The sequence below is a fragment of the Neofelis nebulosa genome, chromosome 17 (assembly GCF_028018385.1).
Source record: "Neofelis nebulosa isolate mNeoNeb1 chromosome 17, mNeoNeb1.pri, whole genome shotgun sequence".
Taxonomy (NCBI): Eukaryota; Metazoa; Chordata; class Mammalia; order Carnivora; family Felidae; genus Neofelis; species Neofelis nebulosa.
In genome coordinates, this window is record NC_080798.1 from 45,340,330 (window position 1) to 45,364,172 (window position 23,843).

Sequence of the window (23,843 nt, forward strand, 5' to 3'; positions counted from 1 at the left end):
GCCCCCATAAATAACTGTTTAACAGAATATTTTTGAAAATCAATTTGCAGAAAGGAAAGTCATGATAAACAAAATATAAAAATGTTAAGTAAAGATCAGTACCAGTGCCAAACCAAGCCATATTGAGCCTAAAGAAAAATGAGGACTCACTTAATACTGATTCATTCTTTATGTTGTTAAAAAAACAAAATTCAACTAAGTGCATTTTAAAGATCTTACTGACTTTATTCAATGATTCACCAATCAGGCAGCATCTGATCTAGCAGGTAGAACAGAGCTCTGAGGAGCTATGCAAAATGAAAAGAATTTTATAGACAGAAAGGAATGGGAAGTTAAACTTGGTGAAAACTGGATTTTTTTTTAAGTTTTAATTTATTTTGAGAGTGAGAGCATAGGAGGGGCAGAGAGAGAGAACCCCAAGCAGGCTCTGTGATGTCAGCACAGAACCCAACATGAGGCTCCATCCCACATACCATGAGATCATGACCTGAGCTGAAATCAAGAGTTGGACACTTAACTGACTGAGCCACCCAGGCACCCCTGTTTGTTTTGTTTTGTTTTATGTTGGTTTTTTTGAGGCTACTTTCCTTTAGGGAATGGTGGGAGTCTATCAGGTAGATTACCTACCTAGTGCTGATCAGGCCATTCCTGACTGATTCATTTAAGATTCCAGTTCAAGGTGAGCTGAAACTGTAATTAAGTCTGTTTGGTGATGTGAGGCTAAGCATAAGTGACTCCATTTTGGGCCACTTGTCTTTTTATTATTATTATCATTTTTTTTTAATGCTTGTTTATTTTTGAGAGACAGAGCACAAGTAGAGGAGGGGCAGAGAGAGACGGAGACATAGAATCTGAAGCAGGCTCTAGGCTCTAAGCTCTCAGCACAGAGCCTGACGCAGGGCTGGAACCCACGAACCTTGAAATCATGACCTGAGCCCAAGTCGGTCACTTAACGGACTGAGCCACCCAGGTGTTCCCCGGTTGTCTTTTAATCATTTATACCCTTTAACAATTATACCCTTTGATCAGACTCAGCCTGAGTGATAGGGTAAAAAATGCAAAAATTGCTGAATCTGTGCGATTCACAGGTCCTACAGCAGTGGGTTCACATTCTTTAAGTTAGTCATGCTCTTGGATTCTTTTCTGATACTCTAGTCTTTTTTTTTTTTTTTTTTTTTAACGTTTTTTATTTTTATTTTTGGGACAGAGAGAGACAGAGCATGAACGGGGGAGGGGCAGAGAGAGAGGGAGACACAGAATCGGAAACAGGCTCCAGGCTCCGAGCCATCAGCTCAGAGCCTGACGCGGGGCTCGAACTCACGGACCGCGAGATCGTGACCTGGCTGAAGTCAGACGCTTAACCGACTGCGCCACCCAGGCGCCCCATGATACTATAGTCTTAAGGAGATCATTTGCTCGGTGATAGATGACTGCAAGTGTACATTTAAAGCTTTCGAGAGAGGGGCACCTGGGTGGCTCAGTCCATTAACTGTCGGACTTTGGCTCAGGTCATGATCTCATGGCTCCTGAGTTCGAGCCCCACATTGGGCTCTGTGCTACCAGCTCAGAGCCTCGACCCTGCTTCGGATTCTGTGTGTGTCTCTCTCTCTGCCCTTCTCCCACGCATGCTCTGTCTCTCTCTAAAAGATAAATAAAAGAACATTAAAAAATTAACAACAACAACCAAAAAAACCCAACTTTGGCCAGAGAGTCTAGGGATTTTTACTGGGCAGCTTATGCTTCAGCAGCAGACTGTGCAATGCCTTCAAGAGTTAAGGGCAGGTTCCAAACCATACCCTTAACCAGGGCAGTAGGGATCTGTCAAAGGAAGTGAATTTTTAAAAAATGTTTATTTTGAGAGAGAGCACACACAAGTGGGGGAGGGGCAGAGAGCGAGGGAGAGAAAAAGAATCCCAAGCAGGCTCTGCGATTTCAGCACAAAGCCCGACTCAGGGCTGGCTCTCATGAACCTCCAGATGGTGACCTGAGCTGAAATCATGAGTCGGATGCCTAAGCAACTGAGTCATGTAGGTGCCTCTTATGTCTGAATAATAGTCTATTGTGTATGTGTTTATCTTCTTCATCTACTCATCTGTTGACAGACACCTTGTTTGCATACCTTAGCTACTGTGAATACTGCAATGAACATGGGTGTGCAGAGATCCCTTTGAGAAACCGGGTTCAAATCCTTCAGATATATACCTAGAAGTGGGATTGCCAGATTATATGGTGGTTCCATTTTTTTTTTCAAAAAAAAATTTTTTTTAACGTTTATTTATTTTTGAGACAGAGAGAGACAGAGCATTAACGGGGGAGGGGCAGAGAGACAGGGAGACACAGAATCTGAAACAGGCTCCGGGCTCTGAGCCATCAGCCCAGAGCCCGACACGGGGCTTGAACTCACAGACCGCGAGATCGTGACCTGAGCCGAAGCCGGACGCTTAACCGACTGAGCCACCCAGGCGCCCCTATGGTGGTTCCATTTTTAATTTTTTGAGCAATCACCATACTGTTTGCCATAACAGCTATAGTAAATGGTTTTGATTACATAAATTACATAATTTATTTAATACATATTTCATTTATGTATGTATTTAATACATATTTAATTTCATAAACCTATTTTATAAATCTATTACATACATTTGTGTAGTAAATTTTATTATGTAAATTACATAAATTAGAATCCTTTATTCCTAGTGAAAACTAAGAAGGAAGCAACCATGGACTTATCTGTTACACTAGCATCCAGTGAACATCCAGTGATTGGATTGGTACATTTGTACATGCATTTTACAATTTCTAGTAGTAGATTCTTCCTCACAGTAAAGTTTTCAATGTGGCACAAAACATAGCTACTATTAGATGTAAATATCTTCAGTTCATCTGTAAAAGGAAGCCAAAAGTCAATAAACTTAAATTGAGTAATTCATGTTTGCGTATTTTATCCTACTTGAAAATGATTTAGATGCTTGATAGATATCCATCATTTAACTTATCTCCGGGTTGGGGATTTGAAGTGTTTTACAGTGTAGGGCACCTGGGTGACTCAGTCGGTTGAGCGTCCAACTCTCGATTTCTGCTCAGGTCATGGTCTCACTGTTCATGAGATCGAGCCCTGTGTCAGGCTCTGTGGGGACAGTGTGGAGCCTACTTAGGATTCTCTCTCTCCTTCTATCTGCCCCTCCGCCACCCATTCTCTCCGCACCCCCCTCAAATAAATATTTTTAAAAAACATTTACAGTGTATGTTGTCACCAGGAAATTTTCTTGAGGTTGGTGGGTGACCTAGTGTCGATCCAACCAATTCCATGACCGCCTTGTCCTGGCACAGGATTCTTACAGTTAGGGGGAGAGTACTCCAGGTGCTTTTCAGCGCTCCACCCATGGCCAACAATTTTGTGGCTTTGGCTTCCAAGATTCCCACGACGGAGCTGTTATTCTTTTACCCCATCTGTACACGAACAGAAGCCAACAAGAACCACAGAAATGGAAGTGTGGACTCCAGCAGTAACCAGAAACTCTGCTTTCCACGGTACCAGTTTCTGGACTCCACAGTTCCAGAAAAAGATGGTACTGTAGACTGGCCAAGAGAAGACCTTAAGTGCACACCACCAGCGGCTTCCTGAGTGGAACTCTGGACTGAACCAGCAGACCCCAATACATAGGGACTGAACTCACCGGGGCTAGGGACTCAGATTCTGGGTGGAATCATCTGCCTGCCCAAGCTGATCTGCCATGGACTGGGACCATGAGCTACCCAAGAGCTAAGGACTGGCATTTTGCAAGAACTGCCTCTCCGACCTGTTAACCCCGGACTGGAAAGCCAATCAGATCAGGAATTCAGGGCAAAGAGAGCGGAACTCAGATCCAAGAGGAACTTGGTCATGAGCCTCAGAAATGGCAAGAAAGAAGACTCCCAGAGTTGGCAGGTACCGACACCTGTGTTTCTTGTTCCTGAAGATGTCAGCAGATTCCCTTTGTTCCCACCACTACCGCCAAAACTGTCAAAAAAAAAACACCAAAATTCAGGGGCACCTGGGTGGCTCAGTCGGTTGAGCGTCCGACTTCGGCTAAGGTCATGATCTCAGGGTTTGTGGGTTCGAGCCCTGGGTCAGGCTCTGGGCTGATGGCTCGGAGCCTGGAGCCTGCTTCAGATTCTGTGTCTTCCTCTCTCTCTCTGCCCCTCCCCTGCTCACACTCTGTCAATCTCTCTCTCAGAAAATAAATAAACATTAAAAAACATTTTTTTTATAAAATTCAGGGGCACATGGGTAGCTCAGTTGCTTAAGTGTCCAGTTTTGGCTCAGGTCATGATCTCGCGGTTTGTGGGTTAGAGCCCCGTGTAGGGCTCTGTGCTGACAGTGTGGATCCTGAAGCCTGCTTCCAGTTCTCTGTCTCCCTCTCTCTCTGCCTCTCCTCAACTCATGCTCTGTCTCTGTTTCTCTCTCAAAAATGAATAAACATGTTTTTAAAAGTTTACTTTTTTAATTTTTAAAAAAATGTTTGTTTACTTTTGAGAGAGAGACAAAGTGGAAATGGAGGAGGATCAGAGAGAGGGAGACACAGAATCCAAATCAGGCTCCAGCCTCCAAGCTGCCAGCACAGAGCCCAATGTGGGGCTAGAACTCATGGACCTTGAGATCATGACCTGAGCCAAAGTCAGATGCTTAACTGACTGAGCCACCCAGGTGCCCCCCCCCCCAAAAAAAAAGAGTTCAGAAAACAAAATTCAGCTGGGGATGCTTTAAACCGCTTACTGGCTTTATTCACCTGGATTTATTCATGAATTGGGCACCATCCAAGCTAGCAGATAAAAGCTCTGAAGAACTGTATAAAATGAAAGACTTTTGTGGGCAGAAGGGAGCAGGAACCAGGAAGTTATATGAAGCAAATACTGCACAGGATATTAACAAACTAAAATTTAAATAAAAAACAAAGTGGGTTGGTTATTGTTAAGCGACTTTCCTTCAGGCTCTAACAGGCAGATCATCTTAGAAGCGCTAACGTGGCATTTCCTGATTGTCTGGTTTAAGATTTCATTTCTGGGATAAATAACGAATTAAGTCTAGGTTTAGAGGCAAGGAACTTAGCATAAACCATTCCATGTGGGGCCTGTTGTCTTATTTTTAACATTTTAATGTATTTTTTTTCGTCGTAGACATTTTTCATTAATTTGACCTCTAAAATGTTGTATTGAAACCTTTTGATTCCTGAGTTTTCTGGCATTTTAAATTTTGTGCCAGAGGCAAGTGCTTCTGGTCCTTGCCTTGACTGTAAATAAACCAGATTTTCTATTATTTTAAAATACAAAGTGTACGGATACTGTGTAAAGTTGATAAATGAAGAAACAGGCAAAAGCATATTATTAGAAGGTAATAGTAGCCCCTGGAACCATTACACACAATGGTTTTAAGCATTTTTTTCTAGGAATGGAAAATGACAGGAGAGGACTAGTGTTTAATATATGTTTAAGAGTTAAGGGAGGCTTGGGGGGCTCAGTTGATTCAGCTTCCAACTCGTGATTTCACCTCAGGTCATGATCGCAGGGCACGGTTCGTGGGATCCGGCACAGAGCCTGCTAGGGATTCTCTCTCCTCTCCCTCTCGATAAATAAATCAACTTTAAGGAAAAAAGACAAAAGGATTGCTGATGACGTTATGTTTAACACATGAGAAACTGCCAAAGTGCTTTCCAAGGTGGCTGCACTCTTCTATGCTGCTCCCAGCAAAGTGTGAGTGTTAGAATTTCTCCTCACCAACATTTGTATTGTCTCATTCATTGTAGCTCTGTGTGTGTGTGTGTGTGTGTATGAAGTGGTAACTCGTTGTGGTTTTGAGTTAGGTTTTCCCAATGACTAGTGACACTGCATATCTTTTCTTACAATTGTTGGACATTTATATATCTCCTTTGGAGAAATGTTTATTTAGTTGCTTTGCACATTAAAAAAATTTTTTTTAACGTTTATTTATTTTTGAGACAGAGAGAGACAGAGCATGAATGGGGGAGGGTCAGAGAGAGAGGGAGACACATAATCTGAAGCAGGCTCCAGGCTCTGCGCTGTCGGCACAGAGTCCGACGCGGGGCTCGAACTCAAGGACTGTGAGATCAAGACCTGAACAGAAGTCAGATGCTCGACCGACTGAGCCACCCAGGCGCCCCGGTTTGCACATTTTTAAATTGGGGTGTCTTTCTTATTATTGGGTTGTAAGAGTTCTTTATACAAGTTCCTTTTTTTTTTTTTTAAAGTAATCTCTGCACGCAATGTGGGGCTTGAATTCACCCTGAGATCAAAAGTCGCATGATCAAAAGAGATCAAAAAGACAGACTGGGGCAGACAGGTGTCCCTTTATACAAGTTCCTGACCAGATACGTGATTTGCAAATATGTTCTCCCATTGTTTGGGTTGTCTTTTTATTTTCTCAGTGGTGTCTTTTAATTCTGATGACGTCTAACTTACTATCCTTTTAGCACATGTTCTTTGTGTCTTATCTAAGAAATCATTGCCTAACCCAAGATTGATACCTATGGGTTTTTGTGTTTTTTTTTGTGAGTTTTATAATTTTAGCTCTTCTATTTAGATCTGTGATCTACTTTGCAGTAATTTTTGTGTATGATGTCAGGGAATAAAACCCCCGTTTTAGGGATAAGAGATAAGGGAACTAATGTACCAAGTGCTAAGATGGCGTGTCTGCGGCCATACAGCTGCTCAGTGGTGCCTTGCAGAATTTGAGCTCAGGGCGCTGGGACTCAGAGTCAGGATTCTTGAGTGTAGTTCAAGCCCCATATACTCTTCTAGGTGAGCTCTGGTTGCATCTGAAACAATATCGGATTCAGCTGCATTGCCTTAAAGGTCCCTCCAGCTTTAATTGGCTGTCGGTTCAGAATTGTTCAATTCCCATGCAGTTCTCTGAGCAGGCTTGTCCCTGGAGGCTTCTGTATCTACTGAAAACCATGTCCTCAAGGTCTCTGCCACATCATCAGGGAGCAGCCGGCACCCTGGAGCTGTAGAAAGCTTTGTGATGGTCTTCATTATCTAGAGATAAAAAGCAGAGGTAGGAGAAACCTCAGGAGTCCCTCATTTTCCTCCTGATGAAAGAACACAAACAGCCTAATTAGTTACCTGCTAAGGCACTGCCTCTGCACTTGGGTGCCTCCTTTTTTGCAAAAGAAATCCCCAAAGCCCCCTTGTTGTGGATGATGGACTTTGTGCAATAGCTCAGAGCCACGTGGGCCTTTCTGGACACCTGGGCATCTGTTGTCCTCAGTGGTTCCCGTGGCTACTGCCAAGTATCCCTGGAGGGAACAGGTCTTTGGTATTAGGGGAGAAATGATTCTTCTCCTGTAAACATCATCCCTTCCTGCTCTCCTGTCTCACTGCCAGGATCACTGTTGTACAGGACACGCACTGTTAGGCTGGACTTCTGTGTCCCCGTGTGCTCTGCCAGAACTCTGTCAGGTTATATATTGTGTCAAATAGGTCATATTCTGTTGGGCTTTGACAACTCTGGTTAGACTGACATTTCTCTTGAGATGACATGCATCATGCACTTGTTGTGAAGAGATTTCATCTGATACAGTAAACTGAGTTCTGGGATCCGATCACAGAATTTAAGTGCTTGATCCTTTTTGTCTCACGTCCCATTAGTAATTCTTCAGCTTGTGCACAAACACCTTCGGGGATAGGGGACTCACTTGTAATTTCCAAGAGCAAACTACAGGAGAAGTTAGGGGAAAGCATTCCCTGTCTCTTGATTCTTTATTTTGTCTAGACTGGTCTGAGTCAAGCATTCAGTTCCACAAGCATTTATTAAACATCATTCAAGATCCAGGCAATGATCTTCATGAAGGGTGTAGAAAGACAAATGTCACCTAGTTCCCAAGACATCTGAGCAGTTACTAGGAAATGTGCGCCATACTTCCTTGTCATCATAGATTTCAGAATTACAGTCTCAATAATGTCTTAGGGGCACCTAGATGGCTCAGTCAGTTAGGCATCCGACTGCGGCTCAGGTCATGATCTTGCAGTTCATGAGTTCAAACCCTGCATCAGGCTCTGTGCTGACAGCTTAGAGCCTGGAGCCTGATTCAGATTCTCTATCTCCCTCTCTCTCTGTCCCTTCTCTGCTTGCTCTCTGTCTCTAGAAAATAAATAAATATTAACATATTTTAAAAAATAATGTCTTAATAAGGCAAAAAGGTTGCATTCATGACAATTGACCTCCATACATGTGAACATACAAACACAGTGATCTAAACACAGCATATGTTTCCACTCTCTCCCTGTCTGTGCATACTGGGATAAAAATAACAAGTAAATTTGGGGATATTCTTCATGATGTGCCAGAGTTAACACATATACTGCTTGATTGTGGATTACAGGGGTACTGCTTCCCTGGGGGATGTTTTGGAAATGTCACTAACAATGTACTATTAACTATATCTTGTTACTAAAGAAGACGGTAATAGAGAATGATGCTGGTGAGCTAGGTCCAGGGACCCGGAGGGAATCCTACAGGATCAGCCAAGAGGGTCCTTGGCTTCATGCAGGATGGAAATGAAAGGCGAGCCAGCACAGCTTAAAGATCTAGAGAGAACAGATACAGACGGAGCATCTGGGAGACTCAGAAAAGAAAGGAGCGTGAGTCTCAGGTTTGTTCGGAGCCTGGGGGTTTTTATTGAGGATTGTGGTCTGGTGTACGTGTCCTCTCTGACATCACTGAATCAGGTAGAACAAAGAGCAGGGGAGGAGGCTGGGTGGTTCTGTTGGTTGAGTGTCCAACTTCAGCTCAGGTCACGATCTCACGGTTTGTGAGTTGGGCTCCACATCAGACTCTCCACTGTCATCGCAGAGCCTGCTTTGGATCCTTTGTGCCCCCACTCTCTCTGCCCCTCCCCTGCTTGCTCTCTCTCTCTCTCTCTCTCTCTCTCTCTCTCTCTCCAAAAATGAACATTTAAAAAAATGTGTTGAAAGACCAGTGGGGCGCCTGGGTGGCTCAGTTGGCTAAACATCCCACTTATGCTCAGGTCATGATCACATGGTTCACGAGTTTGAGCCCCATATCATGCTCTGTGCTGAAACTTAGAGCCTGCTTCAGATTCTGTGTCTCCCTCTCTGCCCCTCCCCTGCTCATACTCTGTCTCTATCTCAGAAATGAAACATTAAAAAAAAAAAAAAAAAAAGGACCAGGTCCCAGGTTTTATTCCTTGGAACCAGAGGGTGTTTGTTGGCTTTGAGATATCTAGAGCCTGGGTCTGGAATGCACATAGGCTGGCTTCCTCAGGTCCTTCTCACCTGGCCCTTCCTTAGGTGTCATCTATTCTAGAGGAATCATGAACTCCTTGACCCTTACCATGAGCACATTCTGAGGCATATGTAAAGTGGGCTCGGAGCACAGGTCCTGGCAAGAACAGAACCAGGGACAGGAAGAAAACTCAGATTTTTATGGAGTCCTTCAGTTTTCCTATCTCTAACTTATCACCTTATTAAAAGTGTCAGTCAAGGATGCCAGTAGGATTTCGGTTAAATACGAGTTTCAAATGTTCTGAACTAGCAGTCAAGATTACCAGGTACAACTTCTATAAACAAGCATTTCCTACGTTCATATTCTGGAAATCAAATAAAATATAGGATCTGATTGGAGTTTCATTCTTTGTACTCTTAAACTCCAAACCAAAGATTTCATTTCAGCCGAGTAATATCATTTCAGCCAAATATCTATCATTTGATTATTGTAATATCACATTTAATTATTGTGTGTTAGAATTGTGAACTTTTTAGTCAAAAGGTTATATAAAACAATTCATTTATTTCTATGTGGTCATTCCTTTTAGGTGTTTTTTTGTTGGTTGGTTGGTTGGTTGGTTGGTTTGGTGGGGGCAGGCAGATTAGCATCCCTTATGATGCAAAATTTACCTTCTTAGCATTTGTTCTCATTTTGTGTCTCACATAGGCCAGAGGACTTGAATCTGCCTGTGTCCTTTGGTATTAAGGCTAGCTCAGTTTCGGCATATGTATAAACAAAACTTCCTGTAGTTTGCCCTTTTTTTTTTTTTTAATCCTGTTGTGGGGCTCGAACTCATAACCCAAGATCAAGAGTCACATGCTCCATCAAATGAGCCATGCAGGTGCCCCCGAACTTTGCTTTTGAACAATATTTACTCCATTCTAGCGTGAGTTTGGTTTCTCTGTATGTAAGTGAAGCGGATGAGTTGTCTGGGGGAACCGACTTCGAGTGAATGAGTTTGGGGATATGTGGATCATTGGTCTCTACTGTGACTATTCTACTATTACTTGTATGATGTTGCCATCATTGGGGAGTTTCTGATTTCCTTGTGTTCCTGAGGCAGACTCCAGAGGCCACTTCGTTCCTCGCATCTTTTTAAAAATTCTCTTCTGTGTTTCTTTCCTTTAGGGGGCTCTTACTCTTTCCGTGCTAGATTTGCTTTGCCTTAGAGCTCATTCCCAATCAGTAAAAATGAACTCTGCATCCTGGTTCTGGGTTACGGTTGTGGGGGACTAGGAGGCCACTCCTTCCCATCTGCAAATGAGAAGCTATTAGTGGTGAAAGAAAGCAGTTATTTAGATGTTCTTTAGTTTTTAAAACTTGTAGTCCTAAGGGCCTAACTGCTGGGGTTGACAATTTGCTGTGCATGCATTTACAACCCCTTTCATCATATTTTTCCTACTCAAAAATTTATTTCAAAGCCATTGGTATGCATCTCTAAATTGTGGTTGTAACTAATGCCATTTACCAAGTATTTCTAGCATCCTACCTTCCAGACACTGATTGGGATGGCATTTCGTGGTCCTGTCTGGTTGGGTGGACCACAGGACTGGCTCTGGCCACTGAACTAACAGAAGCATCCTTTTGAGATTTGCTTTGTTGAGTGGGACTAGAGCAGCCTTTGGTTCTAGAGAGAAGTTTCTGGCTCCTGAGGGCCCACAGATCATGAAGTTTTGCCCTCTGCGTGGTGAGTAGATGGCTAGTCCTCGTCTTTGGGTGCTCCGGAGATTATTTCTTGTGCTTCTTTTCTGGTAAGTCTCTCCCTTGCCTCAGGAAGCTCTTCACACCACGTGCTGATTGATGCTTAGCTGACTTAGCAGGGACCTCGGTAGATCTCTGGAGCTCCTCTCACAATACTCTATCTTGCTGGATGGTTGCAACAAATTTTTTTCTTAGAAATCAGAAGTTTTTTGTGACGTGAGATGTTTTTCTTTTTGTTTTTTTAAATATTTATTTTTTATTTTGAGAGAGCACACACACACAAACACACATATATACGCGTGTGCATGCACTGGGGAGGGATAGACAGAGAGGGAGAGAGGGAGAATCTCAAGCAGGCTCCCCACTCTCAACACTGAGCCTGACTCAGGGCTCAAACTCAGAAACTGTGAGACCATGACCTGAGCCAAAATCAAGCGCCGGATGCTTCACCGACTGAGCCACCCGGGCGCCCCTGAAATGTTTTCTTTTTTAATTGGAAGGAATAGAGTGAAAAGTTAAGACTTGACAAGGCTGGCTGTTGGGGGTGGGGGTAATGTGGGGCCACTGGATTGGGTGCAGGCCGTGAAAGAATTCACCCAGAGCAGAACAAAGGAGGTAGTTAACTGAATACACCGCAAGGGGGAGGCAGGCTGGACAGCAAATGAGAGACTGCTAAGAAGCCATGGTTAGGGACTTAGTTAAAGCTTATTTATTTATTTTGAGAGAGAGAGATAGAAAAAGAGAGAGTGTGTGCGAGTAAACACCGTGGGGCAGAGAGAGAGGAGAGATAGAATCCCAAGCAGGCTCCATGCTGTCAGTGCAGAGCCCAGCTCAGGGCTAGATCTCACAAACCTCAAGATCACGACCTGAACTGAAATCAAGAGTCAGACGCTTAACCAACTGAGCAACCCAGACACCCCGGTGGGGGCTGTAGTTAAAGGGGGAAGGTGCGGAGGTAAGGGAACATAAGGAATTTTCCTTTCTTGGTACTTGTGTCTGTGTAAATAACTCATTGGTCAGCTAGGGCTTAGGGATATTTTGAGGTGGGTCATCTCATGGGCCTGTTTGTGTTCAGCCAGGCTGGTACTGTGGGCCCTTTTACCTTACTCAGGTTTCCATTGTCCAAGTTGGTTGACTAAAAGTGCCGTCTATATTGGGTACATGGGTGTTATATCATCCCCTACTTTTCTGGAACTTTGACAGTGTGAGGAGGAGAAAGAGAAAAGGATTCTTACATCTCACGTCACAAAAAACTTCTCATTCTTACAGTGAGCCCCTGCTCACTTCTCCTCCCGCACCCCCAGACTCCTGTTGTGTCAGCCAGCCCATCAGCTTGCACCCAGTTTCACACAGATGGAGGGCAAGGGAGCCAGTATTCGCCCTGTTTCCTATGGTCTCCACTGGTCTATTTGTTGCAGAATGTTAGATGGACTAAGCTGAAACCTTGACCTGGACACTCAGAAGCTATGTGACTTTAAGTCACGTAACCTCTCATAGATGGGGACTGCTGGAGATAACAGCACCCGTACCTCATAAGTGTCCTGCCGATTAAATGGACTAACATAGATGATGTACTTAACACAGCCTGTAACATGAAATAAGTCTTTGGATTGGTAGCTTTTCACCACCTATGAAAATAAGGAAGATCTCTTTGAACTGATATGGAGTGATTTCCAGTGAGGAAAGATATATATACTACTATACTGCTTAAAAAGAATTTTAAGTAGTATACTAATTTAACTTTTTAAAAAATGTGTATTTATTTTGAGAGAGAGTGAGAGGGAGGGGTAGAGAGGGAGAGAGAGAGAATTCCAAGCAGACTCCACACTGTCAGCACAGAGCCTGACACAGGGCTACATCTCACGAACCAGGAGATCATGACCCGAGCCGAAGTCAGATGCTTAACTGGCTGAGCCACCCAGGCACCCCTACCTTTTATTTAAAATTAAAAAAAAAATTTTTTTTACATTTATTTATTTTTGGCAGGCAGAGAGAGACAGAGCGTGAGCAGGGGAGGGGAAGAGCGAGGAGATACAGAATCTGAAGCAGGCTCCGGGCTCTGAGCTGTCAGCGCAGAACGCAATGCGGGGCTTGAACCCATGAACCATGAGATCATGACCTGAGCTGAACTCAGATGCTTAACCAACTGAGCCTCCCAGGAGCCCTAGGCACCCCTACCTTTTAAATTTTTTCAATATTTTATTTGTAAGTAATCTCTACATCCAAGGTTAGGCTCAAACCTACAATCTTGAGATCGAGTCCCACGCCTCACTGACCGAGGTAGCCAGGCGCCCCTACTTGTAGTGTAAGAAAAACGTTGGGGCACCTGGATGTCTTGTTTGGTAGAGTATGCAATTCTTGGAGTTGTGAGCTTGAGTTGGGTGTAGAGATTACTTAAAATCTTTTTATTTTTTTTTAACGTTTATTTATTTTTGAGACAGAGAGAGACAGAACATGAACGGGGGAGGGTCAGGGAGAGGGAGACACAGAATCTGAAACAGGCTCCAGGCTCTGAGCTGTCAGCACAGAGCCTGACGCGGGGCTCGAACCCACGGACCGTGAGATCATGACCTGAGCCGAAGTCGGACGCTTAACTGACTGAGCCACCCAGGCGCCCCAAAATATTTAAAAAAAAAAAAAAAAAAAAAAAAAAGTAAAACACATGCTCTTATTTTGCAGAATAAAACAAGGGTAAATTAGGAACACATGAAACTGATGCTCTATATGGAGTAAGATGAAACAGAAGGGGAGAAAATGGCATCTAGCTGGAAGTATACTTTAATTATTTAAAAAAGATTTTTTTTTTGAATGTTTATTTTTGAGAGAGCGCGAACAAGGGAGACACAGAGAGAGGGAGACACAGAATCCAAAGCAGGCTCCAGGCTCTGTCAGCACAGAGCCCGACACGGGGCTTGAACCCACCAACTGTGAGATCATGACCTGAGCCGAAGTTGGACATTCAACCGATTGAGCCACCCAGGCACCCCTTTTTATTTTAGAACTGTGTTTACTTATTTAAAAAAATTAGGGTGGGAAAAACTTTAATGTTTTTGGTTTGAATTCAATTTAACTATATGCCAAATGGGTAAGTTAACCATACAAGAAAAAACCTAAGTAAGGAGCTTTTAAAGATAGTACTTTGCACATACACTGTCAATATAAAGAACTTGGAAAACATCTTATATTCAGTACCAAGTAATCAAAGTGAACGTGACTTAGCATGATGCCCTGGGTACCTATTGCTCATGGAACATTCCTGCCCAAAGTGCATCCCCTCAGGCAAATTTAGGAGGAGACAATCTGTCCAACTCAAATGGAGGGACATTTTAAAACCTAGTTTGTATTATTAAAAATGTCAACAACTGGGGAAAAATGATATGGACGATGTAACAATTGGAAAAATGTGAGTTATGTTTCACATCAGTAATAGTAATGTATCAGTGGTAAAGTTCTTGAATTTATGCAAAAGAACATCCTTTCCCTGGGAGATACTCGGTGTACTCGAAGAGCAAAAGTAAACAAGGCAAAGTAAGTGAATGTGGGTGGTAGCTTCTAGCAGCTCACTGTACTGAATTCTCTTGAATGACTACAGTGCTTCCGAGTAAGAGAAAGCTCTTAGTTTTATTGTAGCAAATTTAGTCCATTTTCTTGCAAAAAAATAAATGTAAATGTTTGATACTGGGTATACAGCTTAAGTGTTAGCCTTCAAATTACCTAAGAAGCAAACATTTGGCCTACTTAATCAAAGGCACCAAAGCTTGTAACCATGTTTATTAGAGAAATACTTTCACTTGGAAGTTCCTTTCTTTGGAAGTTGAAGATGTGCTCCATGGCACGGTTGCTTGTGTTTTCATCAAACTCCCCTCAGCACAGCAGGAATCCCAGCTCTCCGGATGCTCACAGGCCAAGGGACAGCCCAGTGTCACCACAAACCCAACCCGACCCATCCCCGAGGGTCAGGAAACAACACTGTGTAGGTCAGTCCTGCTGTTTGCATCCAGATGGTTCTGGAGCTGGACAGCCAGGGAAATGAGGCACCTGAGCGGCTCAGCAGCTGCAGCGGCGATCCTGTCTGCCCCAGGAACTTGCACTTCACCTCTTCTTCACAAACTTCTTTCTGGAAGCATTGGGATTTAACCGTCTCCTCCCGGCTCCCAAGGTGCTGTCTCGGATCTGCAGGGTCGCTGACCGGCTGGAGATGTCATTCTCTGCAAAGGGAGATACCCCAGCTATGTAGTCAGGGGCAAACACGTCGGTTTTCTGCCTGGCCTTTCGGGAGAGTCTCAGCTGAGGGAAGCGCTGGTCCTCGGTCAGATGGGGGTTGACGGCGTATTTGCCCCCTTTGGGCATGGGAAGTGAATACTGTGAACAAGAAGAGGAAAAGCCATTAGAAGGACAGGGAACCATATGCAAACACGTCTGATCCTGTTAAGGTCAAGTTTACTGACAGCTCTGGAGCGTACCGTTCACTGCTACTATTTGCTAATAAGCACATGACCTGCATCTTCCCACCTCACCCCGACCTCAACTCCCAGGGGGAAAAACCCAATGCAGTATTTGGACTACATACCCTCCGCTAGTGACAGGAAGAACTGCCTATAAGCACAGAACTCTAGTTAGCAGCTACCATTTTCCTAGTGGTGTGGATTAGTAATTCTGAAACTGTATTTTAGGATTGAGCAAATAAATTATCATACAAAATGGTGTAAGGATAAGAGGGAGGGCTAGAATGAACTCTGTGGGGTAGAAACTGAAGTTTATAAACTTATTTTATAATACAGACAGGTAATAGTAAATACTGATGTGTACCTTTATACACATATGCAGACCTACAATCTCTGTCCAGTGTGGGCTGAGAAATCTATGATCCCCTAGTGCAATGAGCCTGCCCCGTGCTCGGTCAGCTCTTTGTCTCTAAAAACCACCCTTCAACAAGAATCAGAGTTCTGTAGAGAAATGGCTGACTCTGGAGCAGGGACAGCGTGAGACAAGGGCCAGAACATCTTATGCCAAAAAGTAAGAAAGTGGTCAGAGAATAATTGGGACACTGAAATGCTGAGGTTTTCTTGGTCTTCTCTGTTCACTTGGATCCTCGTGCTTAAGAGGTCTTGGTTTTCCAACCGCAGGCCCTGCTGCTGGGGGAGCAGGAGACAGGCCACTCACCCGGAGGCCCCGAGGATTCAGCACCTTGGGGTTGCGGGAAAAGTGCATATGCAGGGTTCCATCGTCGCTGACGGTCACAGACACCTTCTTCAGGGTCTTGTTTCCACAATGTGAACAGAACACTCGGCTCATGTCAGATGTCGTCCTGAAGACATAAAAGGAAAGGCTGCATGCTGAAGCCACAAGCAGCAAACCCCTTCCCCAGAGCACAAGGTGAGTCACGGGGGTCAGAGGAGGAAACAAAAAAACATGGGGCAAAGCTGAGCAGCACACTACACACCACAGCCCACGGCCGCTTGGCCTCCTGCTGCTGCTGCCAGTAGACTGCTGCTGCACGACCCGAGGAAAAGGGAATGAAAGGACACACGCAGCAAGTAAGTAAACACGGAAAGGGAGCAGAATGTTTTTATGTTTTTACATTAATACTGAAGTCTTACTCAACTGCCAGGCGTTATTCTACAAGTTGAACTTCACAACAATCCTATGAAGTTGACGTTCTCTCCATTTTATAGATGGGGAAACTGAAGCAAGATAAGGAGCTTGCTCAAGGTCAGAGCTAGTAAGTGGCAGATAGTAAGCCCAGGGAACCTGGCTTCACAATCAGTGCTCTTAATATCACCACACTTAGGTTTGTTTGTTCAAGTTTATGTAGAGAGAGAGAGAGAGCATGTGAGTTGGGGGAGGGGGCAGAGAAAGGGAATCCCAAGCAGGCCCTGCACCGTGAGCATGGAGCCTGATGTGGGGCTTGAACAAATGAACCTGTGAGATCAGGACCTGATCCCAAACCAAGAGCTGGATCCTTGGGACTGAGCCACCCAGGCTCCTATTTTTTAATGTTTATTTTTGAGAGAGAGAATGCATGCAATAGGGGCAGAGAAGGAGACAGAGAATCCAAAGCAGGCTCCGCACTAACAGTGCAAAGCCGGACGTGGGGCTTGAACCCACGAACCATGAGACCATGACCTGAGATGAAGTCAGATGCTCGGCAGACTGAAGCACCCAGGCACCCCCACATCAGCGTACTTTGTAAAGGGGTGAGTTGCTGCAGCTCTTTGTACCTTGCCCCGAAGTGTTAGCCTGGGTTTTAAGCCAGGAGGTGGCTCCAGAGGTGCCAAGAACGTATTAATGAATTCCACAGGAAACCCTGGAAAGCTGCTACAGTTGGTTAAGTGTGGATGACAGACCCTGAGGCCCTGCCTCTCCCCTATCCACTCACGCCCCAACAGGGGACCTTGGCAAGAGAAGTTGATGCTGTCAAGGACCAGATGGCAGTGCTCGTACCTGTCCTTGAGGAATTCCCCCTCAGTTCCCCAAGGTCAGGAGACAAACTGTGTGACTCTCCTGAGACGCCGAATCCTTTACCTGCAAGTCTCCGAGAGTAAACCAAGTACCTCTCAACAGGTGCTGGGAACTAATTATTCTGAGTAAGAAACTATCCAGTCACTGGGGCTAACCTCACAAGAATGGAGAACATTTCTAAAAGCTGCTAAGAATTCACCTGGAGGAACATGGGGTTTTGTAACAAAGGGCAATGGGGGAAATAAGGTTTCATGAAGCAACGAGCTTTACCCTGTCCTGAGCCTGGTATGTCTTCAAACTAAAGATTCAGAAGAATATACAAGTAGCTTTGAGGAGTAGCTCACCACGCCATAGGCAAGCCTACACACAGTGGTGGCAGGGCAGGGCCCCTAAGCCATGAGTTTTGAAGCCTGCAGGCGAGCAAGGGTCTCTCCAGGTAACTTTACTCTCAGCAGAACAGCACTAGGGACCCAATGAGACACCTTGCTGCTTCAGAAACCTTCCATGCAGGCCTCAGCACTGAAGGGCTCCACCAGATGATGGCCACCAAATCTAAGTGAATCTATGAAAGGGCTGTAAGAAACCACAGTGTAAGATCCCAGGGCCACACTTCACCAGCAAGGCTGCAGTACAGTCTCTTCCACTCCAACCAGGTCTCTGGGATCCTGAGAGAGAACACTGGCCACCCCACCACCCCCAAGAGCCAAATCAAGAGCCAGAAAAGAAATGGAGAGAAGAGCATGGCCAGTGAACTAACAGCTCACCCGAGTGACTGAGTGGACTTCCTCATACGTTCTAGATACCACACTCTTACATGACAATCAGCTTTTTCAATGTTATGTAAGAATCTGAGGCATCAACTTTTACAAAGCTAGTGCGAGATAAAACCTGGATCTGAACCCGTATAATCTTAGTCTATTCCCTTTTTAAAAACAGAATATCTAAAGTAGACCAAAAAGTACAATGACCCCCCCCCCATGTACCCCTCACCTAACTTCAACAACTATCAGTTCATGGCCATCCTGTCCCATTCTACCCCCAGCCACTCTTCCACTTGTGTATTATTTTAAGGCAAATCCCAAACATCATTCCATCCATAAACATTTTAGTACTTATTACAAAAGGAGAGCTCTTTGCTCCAGAATCCACACCCTTAATCCTACGACTAAAATATTAAAACGGAAGGTCACAGGTGCCCTCTGTCCCATGGGTGCTCTGATGGAGACTGAACCAAGCCCACATAGGAATGACAAGGTAGAGGAAAAACCTATACACAAGGGTGTCCTTCAGAAAATCAGTAGAAAGGACAGGAAGAGGGGTGCTTGGATGGCTTAGTAGGTTAAGCATCCGACCCTTCATTTCAGCTCAGGTCATGATCTTGCGGCTGTGCGACGGACCGCCAAGTCAGCACTGAGCCTGGAGCCTGCCTGGAAGTCTCTCTCTCCGCCCCGCCCCCACTCACGTAGGTACACACCTGTGTGCATGTTCTCTGTCTCAAATGTTAGAAAAAAAGAAAAAAAAAAAAAGAGCAGGAAGAAAAGAGTTCAGGCAGTGGGTCCAGGTTCTCAGCTACGTACTTGAAACAGCCATGGCAGCGTAAGATGTAGCTCCGGGCCTCGCGGACCAGCATGCCGTTCACCGCCAGCACGTGCAGCCCCATCTGAAGCAGGACGTTCTGCAACCAACAAGTTAGAGCAGCACTCAACTCTGCAAAGCCAAATTTTCTTTTAACTTGTGTATAATTACAGTTACAGTCTGGTTTGGTTCACAAAGGGCTTTTGCTAAGGAAAGGCAAGCTTAGAATGCCTCTCAAGACATATAAACTAGGACAAAGATTTAGATTTCTCTTGTACGTCAATGGCCCCTCATTAGCAATCACTCTTAACAGAGGCATTTACTTGTCAAAGGCAAATACGCTCTTTTCATAGCTGGAAATCTCTTTTTCCAAGTACCTAACTGAATGTGTAATATTTAACATACTGGAAGAGAGCCATCAACATATCATGAATAGTAAACACTAAAAAAACTTTGTTGTTATATTGATTCTCTAGCCTCCAAACAAAACTAAATAATTAAAGAGCACAGGTAACGTTTCTAGAACCAGGAAAAGAAGCATTACAGACTAGATGTGAACATGTCCCTGAACCTCCAGAGACCCCTGCCCAAATCAGGTTATGCAGTAAAGCCTGGGGCCAGCCAACACCCATCCACCCACCTGCATGGCAAAGTCTGTAGTGACACAGCCGACCCGCACATCCTTGGGGACGGCACACTGCTCCAACTCCTGCTGGATCTGCTTGATGTTGCTGGGAGTTATCCATCCACCCCCATCGTCATCACTGTCCTCGTCTTTCCTTTCTTCAAATCCATTCTCTTCCTCCTCGTCCTCCTCACTTGGAACATCATCACCTTTGTCAATCTGAAACAAAAGAATTCACAAATTCCCAGTTCACGGGAGCAGCAGGGAGGAGTTGGCAGGTTGTCATCAGAGATCATAAATCGGGGCCTTACCAGGAGCTCCTGCAGTTCACGATCGATATTAGGCAAAGGGTTTCTCCAGAACATGAAGGAACTGAATTCCAGGTTCTCCGGCTCACCGGCTGTATGTCCATGTTGGAGTGTTTCTCGTGGAGGTTTAGGCTGAGGTTAAAAGAGTAATAATGTTAAAACCTGAAAACTGAGAAGTTTACAGATGAAATGACAGATGACTCAAGTCAGATTAGGCAGGGCTGGACAAACCAGGATATTAGTCTAGGGAAGTCTGGCTCACTTGTAAATGATTTGTGGAGATAGGACATGTAGAAGAGGGCACGAGAAGGTGGCCTAAGGAATCACCTTTGAGGGCAGATGGAAACCAGAAATGTGTAGAGGAGTTTCTGGGTGCTGACTCGATGAGCTCACTTTAACCTTTAAAAAGAAAAGAAAATAAGTGACAGCTCTAAGCAGAGAAATACAGTTTGAAAATTCAACATGGAAGAAAAAGTAAAATAAACAGAGAACAAAATATTTTCCCCATAATTATTGAAAAATTGGAAAACATAATTATTCAGGGATCCCACTAGTACCAAATAATCATTTTAGAACATTTTTATCCTTATAAAAAGAGCTGTAATGAACACCATTATTTAAAAAAAACTTGCATGTATTTTTAGTTATATACTTACAAGAAATGCCTAAGAGTAGAATTGCTGGGTCAAAATACACTGTTTTATTTTTTTTAAAGATACGCTGTTTTAAAGCTTCTGATACAAAATATCTAACTCTTGGGGCACCTGTCTGGCTCAGTCAGCAGAGCATGAGACTTGATCTCAGGGCTGTGAGTTCAAGCCCCACATTGGGGACAGAGCTTACTTAAAAAAAAAAAAACAAAAAACAAAAAACAAAACTCTAACTCCTGCTGAAGGTTGCAGGAAAAGAGCAATTTTATGAATCATGAATTGATGGATGCCAAATGGAAACCCAGCTAACACATCACACTGTGCTCAGTTACAAAGTCAAGCTTTATGTAAAACTATTCCCTTCACCCCCATCTTCCCCAAACATCCTGGTGACACACACAAATCTGTTTTACACATCATTTTTAGACTTTGGATTAGAGGACTCTACACCTGGTTGAAAACAAGTGACGACCGTTCTAACTAGTACAATAATAGGAGTTCAAAGCAGCTCTGATGATTTTAGGCACAGAATACCAAGAAATTCTTAGGGGTGCCTGCTGGCTCAGTTGGTGGAGCATGTGACTCTTGTATCAGGGTCGTGAGTTTGAGCCCCACGTTGGGAAGAGAGTTTACTTAAAAAAAACAAACAAAAAACAATTCGTAGTCAACACTACATGAAATTAATTATTATAGTATTATTTAGCTTCTAAAATCTTCTGGTCTGGGAAGAGCAAATAGGGCCCAGACACAAATCCATTAGTCTCTTCAACCTTAACCAATGCAAGTAAGTCCCTAAAAGCACAACAGGAACCTAGAATTTGGAGGTGGCAAGAGCTTTAAAAAAAAAAAAAAAAAAGGCAGGCACACTAGTTCCTTCTTGCTTCTGGAAAGACATCTGTTTAAAACAACAGCAAGAATACAGTTGATTTTTATTCTATTTCTGCATTTTTCAAATTTAACCATCCCTCACTAAAAACTACAGGTAAAAGAGACTGAGACAGATTTGCTAACTGTAATATAGGAATCTTATTTGGATCCTAAGCCAAACAAACTTTGAAAAAAAAATTGTAAAATAATTGGGAAATGTAAACACTATTAATTTCGTGTAGATGTAAGGATTTTGTAGGGTTTTTTTGTTTTTGTTTCTTTGTTTTTAAATAGACACACTTTATATTTATCTTTAAAGACACACCGTGAAATGTCTATTGATGAAATACAATGTCTGAGTTCAAAATACTCAGGCCTGGGGGTCAGTAGAAATGAAATCTGATAGATCATGACTTGGTTAAGTGCAGAGACAACTGATGGGGACACTGGGTCCACCATACTATTCCCTCTACTTCTGTTATATGGGATAGTTCCCAGAATAAAATTTAAAATAAAAGGAATAAAACCAATAATCCTTCTGATTTACCTTTTCTGGTTCTTGTTTTAGGTGAGATACCCCAACAAATTCTGCTTCTAACTGATAGGTGAGTGCCAGCACTTGGATATCTGTGGCAGAAAGGCTGGGATAGTCTCCCGTTTTCTTTGAAAACTCAGTCACTGTAAAGAGAGTCCCAACTTGCATTAGAAGCAACAAGCCATATGACCTTGAATAACCATACTGAAAGTAAGAAAAGAACTCAGAATCAGCATCCCAAGGAAACCCTCTGAGTACTTTCATCCATTTTCTTGTCTTATTCTACTCATTGTTGAGACATGTGTTCTCTATCACTAAAATTCATGCCAGTTAGATTTACTGTGACATCCTTATCTCATGCAGATGAAGGAACAGGAGAACAAAGTTAACACGAGGTCACTGAAAGCATAATGTTTGTAAATGATGAGAGTTCCTTCTCTAAACTTTATTATGTTGGAAGAGAGGATCTCTTCACTCTCAGCTCAAAAATTCTTTGATTCTAACAATCCAGATTAATAGAGCAGGCATTCACATTCCAAAATGGGATGAAAAATTAATTCAATCAACAACTGTTGTGGTCTATGAGGACACAAAATTATTGGACTGCTTTGTGACAACTCTGCTTTATAACAATACTGCTCATGTTTCCTAAAAAGCAGGTATTAATAGCTAAAACTTACTGGGTACCTACTATGTAAGAGGCACTCTGCTAAAAGCTTTTCATTTCAATCTTAAGCGAAATCCTATGAAGTACTTCCTCGGAAAGACTAAGTAACTTACAAGGATTCCTATTTTGGGGGGCCTCTGGGTGGCTCAGTCCTTAAGCCTGAGACTTTGGCTCAGGTCATGATCTCACGGTTGGTGAGTTGGAGCCCCAGCCCGCACAGTCTCTGTGCTAACAGTTCAGAGCCTGAAGCCTCTTTCAGATTCTGTGGCTCCCTCTCTCTGCCCCTCCCCCACGTGTGCTCTCCCAAAAATGAATGTTACAAAAATTTAAAGATTCTGATTTTTTAATCCAAACAAATCTGAATGTTTACAAAGCGTCAGATATGAAGTGACATATTCCTCACTGAATGCTCCCAGCACCCTCTGAGGTTGGTGCTATTATTTTCCCCATTTTACAGAGCAAGCAACTGAGGCCTAGATAGTCTGAGTGATACTAAGAGGTATATAGCTAGAAACTAGCAAGGCCTGACTGACTCTTGACCCAGAGAACCGCTCTCCCTCCATAATCCCCCCAAAAGTGCAATTTCTGAATCAAATGCTGATAAAACAGCCAGAGCTCAACTGACACCTGAGTCGGTCCAGAATGTAGAGTGGGACCCAGCTTCGCTATCAACAGCGGGGCAGAGGCACTCACCCAGCCGCACGTATTCCGGGAAGGGCTCCTTGAAACGCAGCTCGTAGGGCAAGACGGCGAGCCGCCTGCGTGTGGCCTTGTCCCGAATCTCGTTCACCACATCCCGAATAGTGTAGATGTTCTTCCCGATGTCCTGCGGAGAGACCCGCCCAGCTCGCACGCGTCCACACCACGCAACGCGTCGCCCGGGTTCCCGCACTACTTTAGGGGCCGCCAGCCCAAAACCCCTTCGTCTCCGCTGTACCTCCCTGTACCTGCAGAGCCGCGTCGCGAAGGAAGGCCCCGGCGTCCGCCACAACGTGCTCCACGGGCGCCATTTTGACCGAAGGCGGCCTCAGCGCGCCTGCGCACGGAGCCTGCTCCACCCCTACATCCGTCAGGGCCTCTGGGAGCCCGGGGGAGCGGTTATGATTTAGCGGCGCCTCCTGGCTGCGGCATAGGAATACCCTGGGCTCAAGGCTACCCGCACGCAGG

At 44.1% G+C, this 23,843-nt stretch overlaps 1 protein-coding gene across 1 annotated transcript; it reads right to left on the reverse strand.

Annotated features, from left to right (window-relative positions):
- Positions 1-14,589: 14,589 nt before the first annotated feature.
- Positions 14,590-23,766, reverse strand: NOB1 (NIN1 (RPN12) binding protein 1 homolog). Its single transcript, XM_058706961.1, has 9 exons — positions 23,624-23,766; positions 23,370-23,502; positions 22,022-22,152; positions 20,285-20,356; positions 19,961-20,089; positions 19,665-19,868; positions 19,027-19,124; positions 16,151-16,295; positions 14,590-15,349 (listed from the first exon to the last, which is right to left on the reverse strand). The coding sequence occupies exons 1-9, from the start codon at positions 23,684-23,686 to the stop codon at positions 15,080-15,082; spliced, it is 1,245 nt and encodes a 414-aa protein (XP_058562944.1). The 5' UTR covers positions 23,687-23,766; the 3' UTR covers positions 14,590-15,079.
- Between the last annotated feature and the right edge of the window lie 77 nt (positions 23,767-23,843).

Coding starts and splice junctions, on each gene's coding strand:
- NOB1 (XM_058706961.1), bottom strand. CDS start 23,686: ATGGCGCCCGTGGAGCACGTTGTGGCGGACGCCGGGGCCTTCCTTCGC. Junction 22,153..23,369: donor CCCGGAATACGTGCGGCTGG/GTGAGTGCCTCT, acceptor CTCTCTTTACAG/TGACTGAGTTTTCAAAGAAA. Junction 16,296..19,026: donor CGCTGCCATGGCTGTTTCAA/GTACGTAGCTGA, acceptor TTATGTCTTCAG/GACGACATCTGACATGAGCC.